Genomic DNA, 8759 nt, shown 5'->3' with positions numbered 1-8759 from the left:
TGACATTTAGATTAATATAGTAACTGTCTTTAAATTTTTTTCATGCAATATTAAGGTATTGGAAAAATTCATTCAGTATTGCTAATTTATATCCTTGTGCTTGGGAACTCACCAATGTACTGAGACTTTTTTCCCATTTCATTAGAGATGAGGAATGATCTCACTTTTTACTATAGGATGTGGTAGATTGAATAAAGGGTAGAGAGGAGGAAAAGGTCATGAGAAATTTTTACATTTCATGTTCCTCAGTTACACTAAGCGAGATTGCAGATGACAGGTATGTGATAATGCTCACTGCGTGACTAAGAGTCCATTTTATGTTATTTATTTTATTTTTTATTTGAGAGAGAGAGATAGAGTACATGTGAGCAGGGGAGGGGCAGAGAGAGAGTCCCAAGCAAGCTCCATGCTCAGTGCACAGCCCAGTGTGAGATCACAACAGTGAGATGATGACCCGGGCTGAAATCAAGAGTTGGAAGCTCAGGGCACGTGGGTGGCTCAGTTGGTTAACTGTCCAACTTTGGCTCAGGTCATGATCTCATGGTTTGTGGGTTCGAGCCCCCCATTGGGCTTTGTGCTAACAGCACAGAGCTTGGAGCCTGTTTCAGATTCTGTGTATCCCTCTCTCTCTGACCCTCCCCTGCTCACGCTGTCTCTCTCAGAAATAAATAAAACATTAAAAAAAAAAAAGAGTTGGAAGCTCAACCGACTGAGCCATCTCGACGCCCCTGAGTCCATTAATAATTTTTTTTTTGAGAGAGAGAGACAGAGTGCAAGCAGAAGAGAGGAAGAGAGAGAGGGAGACAAAGAACCTGAAGCAGGATCCAGGCTCTGAGTTGTCAGCACAGAGTCCGATGCCAGGCTTGAACCCACAAACTGTGAGATCATGACCTGAGCCAAAGTTGGATGCTCAAGCAACTGAGCTGCCCAGGTACCCCACCTAAGAGTCCATTTCAAACTTAGAAATGTACAAATTAATTTCTTTACACTTATTTTCAAGGTCATTGATAAAAGCTAATAAATGACAAAACATAAGGAAAAATCATTTTAAAGTTACGGCGATGTAAAAGAGAAGGAAGGGAAAGAAGAGAGAACATTTACTGAGCACCTTTTGTGTTCTGGGGACTGTGATATGTGCTTCAGCATTATCTCGTGTAACTTAATGCTCACAACTACACTACGAAGAAAGGATCATTACTATTTATAAATAAGGAAAATGGATCTCAAAGACTAAATAATATGTCCAACATTACACAGCTGAGAGGTGGTGGAACTTAGATCCAAATCCTGACATGCTTGATTCTAATGTCCACAATCTACGTCTATATCGGGCTCTCAAATTACCCTGCCCCACTGCAATGAAGACTCTCAAAAACAATCTGAAGAGTCACATACCTTTTGTGTTTCATCCTTCTTCTCTTGTTTGAGAATGTCAGTTAAGTTAATGAGCTTTTCCATAGCCTCAACTTGCCTATTTAGGTGCTTCAGATACATCCCACATGCACGACAATAGGACTCCAGAAGCAGGCCAAACCTCTGACTAACTGTTTTATTGTGCATCTCAGATCTAAAAGAACAGTGTTAAGATTTAAAAAAGCAAAAAAACTCTCATATATACACACACCTACCCACACGTGCATGCACGCATGCACACACACAGATACACACTCATTATATACATGGTTCTTAAAATTTTTTTAAATGTTTATTTACTTATTAAAAATTCTTTTAATGTTTATTTTGAGTGAGACAGAGACAGAGCACAAGTCAGGGAGGGGCAGAGACAGAGGGAGACAAAGAATTTGAAGCAGGCTCCAGGCTATGAGCTGTGAGCACAGAGCCTGATGTGGCGCTTGAACCCACAAACCATAAGATCACCACCTGAGCCAAAATCCGACGCTTAACTTACTGAGCTACCCAGGTGTCCTTATGTGGTCTTAAATGAGTATACATATGTAACCATTTTAAAGAAAATAAGAAAACCCATTTCTGAAATCCAATAAATGTTATAATCATACTAACAATAAAATGATTCAAAACCTATCATTTGGAAGAATAATCAAGAGTCTAAGATAGTTCCTGAAATTGTAAATTTAATAAACTAGATTTTAGGCCTATTTCAACTACTTTTCATTTACTAATATCAGCACAAGATCTATTAACTATACCGAACAAACTGATGGCTACCAGAGAGGAGGTGGGTTAGATGGATGGGGAGTAAGGGAAGCAGTGGCTGTGATGAGCACTGGGTGTTGTATGGAAGTGCTTAATCACTACACTGTATACACTGCACACCTAAAACTGATACACACTGCATGTTACCTGGAGCTTACATAAAAAAATATACATATAAACATGAAAAAAAGTACATTAGGCACAAAAGTAATAAAATTAATAGTGAGGGTGTCCTCCTTTTCTAGAGTGTCTTTGAATGTATTTTAAACCTAGCTTTAAGATTCCACCTTTGGTTCATTTTAACATTAAAAAAATCAAGTTAATTATAAAAATATCAAGTCAATTTTAAATCTTTCTAAATTTAGTAAACAGTATATGAACTGTGATCTTACTTTGAGTATTAGATAGATCATATTCTACAAAATACTTTTCATTCTTAATTAGCTTGTTTTCTAGTAAGAAACTTGGGATTTTTATCATTATTGATTGCTCTGAATTCCAAGGTAGGACTTTTTTTGGGGGGTATTTTTATCTACACATACAACTGCAATATTAAACAATATTAATCTAGCAAATTTTGTTTTGCTTAAAGAAAAATCTAAGTCTTTAAAAATATTTCAGCTCTAATTTCTGTATAAAATTCAGTTTTGAATTTTACTGCTTACTTAAAAATTTGAGGGGAAGCTTACAATATACTTTCATTATGGAAAAACTCTTCCAGACAAAAACAACAATATACAAGTAATAATTATTTATAAATCTTTTAAGAAAGCAAGTAATATATACCTAAAGAATTTAATGGGAGAACAGCGTGACTTACTTTAAATGCCAAAAGAAAAAGTGCCCAATCCTTTGATTAGTCAATGCTTTCTTGAGTAAAAATCTCACAAGCAGGTTATCCAAATACTGTTCATATTTTAGGACCTATGTGATTAAACACAAACATAAAAACAGCTTTGCATTAATCAGGGTCAGGTTTTGCATGGTTGGATTTAAAGAGAATTTTTTTAGAAAGCAAATAGTTACTACTGATAATAAAACTGATTTTTAAAAAAGCATAAAACCAGTGTAGATAAAGATCCATAGTCTGGGTAAAGTTGCACAGATTTAGAATAAAACATTATTTTTCTATTTTCTATTATTTTACCTGTACTAGCTGAATTAAGTACTGAGAAAGCTTGTCATCTGTTAAGTATTTTTCCAAGCATCGAACAGCAAAACCTCGAACCATAGGATCTGGGTAGTTACAATCCAGAAGCTCCATTGCCTGTTCAGGTTTGATTGGGGGCCAATCTTTCACTAAGCAGTACATCTGTTATGATAAAGACAATAAATTATATTTAAAAAGCATAAGATAGTTGTGAGTGAACCCTGTAAAAATTGTCTTAATTTCTTAACTTAAAATTAGTTTAGATAAGAGCCCTCCTTATGAATTCAATGCTTTAAATGTTCAATTCTAATTAATTTTATGAGTAAAAGCAGTTTGAATGGTATTTTTCTCCACTATATTACCACTATTAATATAAACATAGTTTATTTCACCTCTTACATTTATGTAGACTTTTTGAGAGAAAACAATTTAAACAACATACCAATTTTATACAACAGTTATTCTGTAATCTCAAACATGCATTTACCTGAGCTACTTCATCTCTAGAATTCCATTTAACAGACAGAAGCAGTTTGGGTAGAATTTCAGGGATAGTTACACAATAGTGTCTGTGTAGAAAAGACAAAACACAAGAAACATTCTTGCATGTTATTCAAAAGGCCTAGATATCTAAATCTTCAACTATTAAGAAGAAGTTCTAAACACTTTTAAAACTTACCATGACAGTATTTTTTAAAATCAAAAGAAATTGGTGTTTAGCACTATAGTTGCATATATATGTACATATACCGTTATAATGTCAAGGAAAACAAAAGAAAAATCCAAATGGAAGACAAATACTCAGAAAAAATTATGACTATTTTATAACACTCTTTATATAGCTCTTTTCATTTACCTACTTATGCAACAGAAGCCATGCAAAGAGTCACCATTTCTACTGTAGTCACTGGACAAAAATTATGTTTATTGGACTTTCTGCAGAAATGCACTGCAACTGTTTTATTTAAATAAACCACCATATGCTTTCCAAGTAGTGGGATAATTTCTTCATAAATGAAAATAAAGCACTGCACTATTACTTTGAGGAAGTGTAAGAAAAAAAATGGAAGGAGCACCTTAAAACTGAAATATCTAGACCAACTAAATCACAACTAAATTGATCTAAAACTATAAGGTAGCTTTTTTGGATCTTGAATTTCATTAAGAAAAAAACCTCCAAAAACCAAATCCTAAAAAAAAGGCCATCAGGGATTTAGAATTTTAAAAAAGCTTTCAGGGCTTTAAGATACAAGGTTAGTACCAATGGTTTGCTAGAAATACTGATCCTTATCCACAGCTTTAAAAAGAGTAATATTTATAATAAAAAAAGTCATGTAAATTACGCTTTATGTATTTTAACAGGTATGACAAAACCTGCAAGATAAGCCAAAATCAGTTCTTTCTCCTGTTTAACAGAAGAAACAGGGAATTTCCATCTTAACATTTACCTGTGGCTCCACAGGAAATCTTTCTCTTGCTCAGTGATTTCAGAGAGAGGATCTCGGGTACAAATTGCTCGGAGCTGTTCTTTATCATTTTCTCTTAATTCATTGTCTCTAGCTAGTCTGTTACTCTGTAAAACAAAGTAATATCTTATATGATTCTCTTTGCCATATTTTCCCCTGGATTCATGAGTGATCTACAAAAAAAGAAAATTGCCAGTAACTTTCCATTGCTTATTAACTGTTGTGAAACAGTTTATTCTCATCACAAGACTTTATTTCAGGGAGAGGAAAGAACCAACTTAAGGCAGTATTTATGGAACAAATCCAGTATCTTACTAACATTACCACCAATCACAGAATAGTAACTGCCAAAGTTGGTCAAGGATAAGCCCAGACCAGGATACTAGGGGGTAGCAGTGAATAACTGACTTCTCTTACTGATGAGGCCTCTTCCTAGTACTCTATTAACTAATCTGCTCATGTTTCTGGAATAAAAACAAACAATAGTAAAATAATAGAATAAAAATGTAAACTCTTTTATAAAATTTATTTTATTCCTAATCTTTGCTTGAGTATATCACTGCAAGGCTTTCAAATTTCACAAGTAAAAATAGGAGAAAAAAGGAAAAGAAACACCCTTATTAAAACACTGAACATTAAATGTTCAGACTAAAATGAAATCACCACAACTTTTGATATAATTCCAAGATTCCAAGTAATGTATTTATTTCCTTTAAATACAGATATATTAACTGCATAATGAGTAATTCTGAATTTATGTGAATTTATTATGAAAACAAATATACATCCCTTAGAATGGGTTACACATATCCCCAATGGCTAAAAGTGAAAGCAGGCATTCATGCTACTTGGCTTTTATCAACAAGATTTGTTAACATATTAACATTTAAATATTGTCTTTATACAATAGTGTACAGAAATATCGTTGGCCCATGTCCATCAACAAATATTAAAACACATACTGCGTGCCTTGTTTTGTTCTTCCTACTAGGGGGTCTTAAATAGTAAAAGAACTTGCACTAACAGAGCCTCCATTATAGTGAAAAAATTCAATGAGCAAATAAGAAAAATATTCGAGAGTTAATACACTCTGGGTGATGTAATGGAGAATGACTGAGTGGGCACTTCACACTGTGTGTTTGGAAATGGCCTCTGAGAAGGGAATATTTAGTTTGTGATCCAAATGACAAGAAAGAACCATCCACAATTAGATCAAGGAAAACACATCTGCTAATGGAGGAAACAGTGAAAGTGACCCAAGGAGAGAAGGAGTTTGGCATGAGAGAGGAACAGGAAGATGTGTGAGCCGGAAGTCTAGTAGATGACGGGGAGGAGAGATAGGAGGTCATGTTCAGGGCATGTAAAACTTGTAGGTCAAGATGAAAGGTCTGGATTTTTTTTTTTTTTTTGAGAAAGCTATTTATTTATTTATTCATTTATTTTTTCCTTAAATAGCTTATTGTCAAGTTGATTTCCATATAACACCCAGTGTTCATCACAACAAGTGCCCTCCTCCATGCCCATCAGCCCCCTTCTACTGTCCCCCACCCCCACCAGCCCTCAGTTTGTTCTCAGCATTCAAGAGTCTCTCATGGTTTGCTTCCCTCCCTCTCCCCCACTATTTTTCCCCTTCTCCTCCCCCATGGTCCTCCGTTAAGTTCCTCCTAATCCACCTATATGTGCAAACATGTGGTATCTGTCCTTCTCTACCTGACTTATTTCGCTCAGCATAATACCCTCAAGTTCCATCCATGTTGCTACAAATGGCCAGATTTCATTCTTTGAGAAAGCTATTTAAAGGATGAATATCATGATTTGATTTGTTTCATAGAGATTATTCTGGTTGCTCTGTGGACTGAGGAAGACCATTTATTTATAAGAAATTTTTTTAAAAAGCATTTATTGTTGTGAGATGTAGAGAGAGACAGAGCATGAGTGGGGGAGGGAGACACAGAATCCAAAGCAGGTTCTAGGCTCTGAGCTGTCAGCACAGAGCCCGATGCAGGGCTTGAACCCATGAATAGTGAGATCATGGCCTGAGCCAAAGTTGGACACTTAACTGACTGAACTACCCTGGCGCCCCTGAGGAAGACCATTTAGAAGGCCATTACAATACTCCAGGTAAGAGATAATAAATACTTAACCCTCAATTCACAAAGAAAAGTGGTCATTGTCACTTATCATTTTCATTTATCATCTTTGTCCAACTGACTCAATATTATTGGCTTATTTTTGTTTTTATTTTTAATACAAAATAAAGAATAAACAACTGTGAAAAAACTATGTGAAAAACAGTTTTATTAGACATCTTATTAAGAATTTAAAAACAGTAGCGGTGCCTGTGTGACTCGTCAGTTGAGCGTCTGTCCGACTGTGGCTCAGGTCATTATCTAACAACTTGTGGGTTTGAGCCCTGCATCAGGGTCTGTGTTGACAACTCAGAGCCTGAAGCCTGCTTCAGAGTCTATGTCTCCCTCTCTCTCCGCCCCTTCCTCCCTCGCTCACTCTCTCAAAATAAACAAACATTAAAAAAAGAAAGAATTTAAACACAGTAGAACCAAATCCATAATCCAAAATGGGCAACATAATTTGAATGCCACTGGCTAAGCAGCGAGTGACATCTAGATGACAGCTCATGAACTGTCAAGCAACGGCCTGGAACATACACAGTTTATCAGTATATACTGATTCCTGATTTCAAATACATAGCTATTAAGTTCTAGCTTATCATTACTTCTGGTTTTTCTTCTTGTACTTGAATTGTCAAAATGTATTACTTTTGAAACTCAGATAGTAACCCAAGAAATTTAAAAATTTCTACATCACCTTTTTCCTTCAATCATCTTTGTATACACATTTGCCTGTGATGTTTCTTCACTTAAAAAGTGTATCAAGTAAATTTTAGTGAACAACATCATTAAAACTGGAAGAAGGATAAGGCATGGTCCAGGTTCTTGCAAAAAAATACTGTGTGATGAGGTTATTCCTGTTGAATGACTGAGTATGAATATCACATTTCCTTTTCGTTCTTGGAAATATGTTGTTCACTCACCATTTCTTAAGTTTGAGAAAATTCATCTATGATACACTCACCTGATGTTTTACCTATATGATGAACTGACCGTCATTATTAGAGACTGGAGTAGTGGTTCTCAAGTGGGGTGAATCTGTCCCCTCTACCTCTTAGGACCTTTGGTATCATTTGTATCTTAGATTTATAAAAATTTTCAACAGACCCAATGGTAACTGAAAAACTTATTCTCTTATGAAAATAAATACATTTTTTCCTTTAAAGAAAAAATTTTTCCCAGAAAGAAAAAAGTCATAAAATATCAGTCCTTACAAAGAGTTAGAACTGCTCAAAAAACAAAACAAAACAAACATCAAAAGCTAACTGGCACAACAGCTCTGATGGTAAACTGAATTCAGTGATGAATGTATGAATAAAACAGGAGATAAATCAGTTTGAAAGTAACTTGACTCTGATAATTCAAATGGTTTACAGGCATTGCTAATTGGACAGGACTATGGACATTTCATGGGAATGAATACTCAACAATATTTCAATCCCAATTTCAAAATTAAGGAGTTCCTGGTCAGTTATGGTAGAATAGTTAAGAGTAAGAGGCTCAAGACTTATTAAACAGTGACATAGGATAAGTTATTTAAACTCCTTAAACCTGTTTCCTTCCTGGTAAAATAGGTATTATAATAGTACCTACCCTCACAGAGACTGCTTTTAAGATTAAATGAGATAAAACGTGAAAAAGTGATTGGTACGGCATTTGGTGTATAGTAAGCACTTGGCAAATGTTAGCAATTATCAACAAGAAATTAAACTGACAAAACAGTGGCTACACTTTTTAAGAAAAAGAATTCCTTTTTTAAAAAAAGTTTATTTATTTTGAGAGTGTGTGTGTACAAGCAGGGGAGGGGCAGAGAGACAGGAAAAGAGAGAATCCCAAGCA

General features: G+C 35.0%; 1 protein-coding gene across 1 annotated transcript in view; it reads right to left on the bottom strand.

Moving 5' to 3' along the window:
- PIK3CA (phosphatidylinositol-4,5-bisphosphate 3-kinase catalytic subunit alpha) overlaps nt 1-8759 on the bottom strand; it is a 74535-nt gene that overhangs the window by 10815 nt on the left and 54961 nt on the right. Inside the window, exons 10-14 of the mRNA XM_039254341.1 lie at nt 4774-4898; nt 3813-3894; nt 3323-3487; nt 2996-3099; nt 1396-1567 (exon numbers count right to left, since the gene is read on the bottom strand). Of these exons, the coding sequence (XP_039110272.1) occupies nt 1396-1567; nt 2996-3099; nt 3323-3487; nt 3813-3894; nt 4774-4898 (648 nt within the window). The remainder of the gene's footprint in view (nt 1-1395; nt 1568-2995; nt 3100-3322; nt 3488-3812; nt 3895-4773; nt 4899-8759) is intronic.

The sequence above is a fragment of the Hyaena hyaena genome, unplaced genomic scaffold (genome assembly GCF_003009895.1).
Source record: "Hyaena hyaena isolate Hyena2069 unplaced genomic scaffold, ASM300989v1 scaffold_477, whole genome shotgun sequence".
Lineage (NCBI taxonomy): Eukaryota > Metazoa > Chordata > Mammalia > Carnivora > Hyaenidae > Hyaena > Hyaena hyaena.
This window is presented reverse-complemented; position numbering and strand designations above follow the sequence as displayed.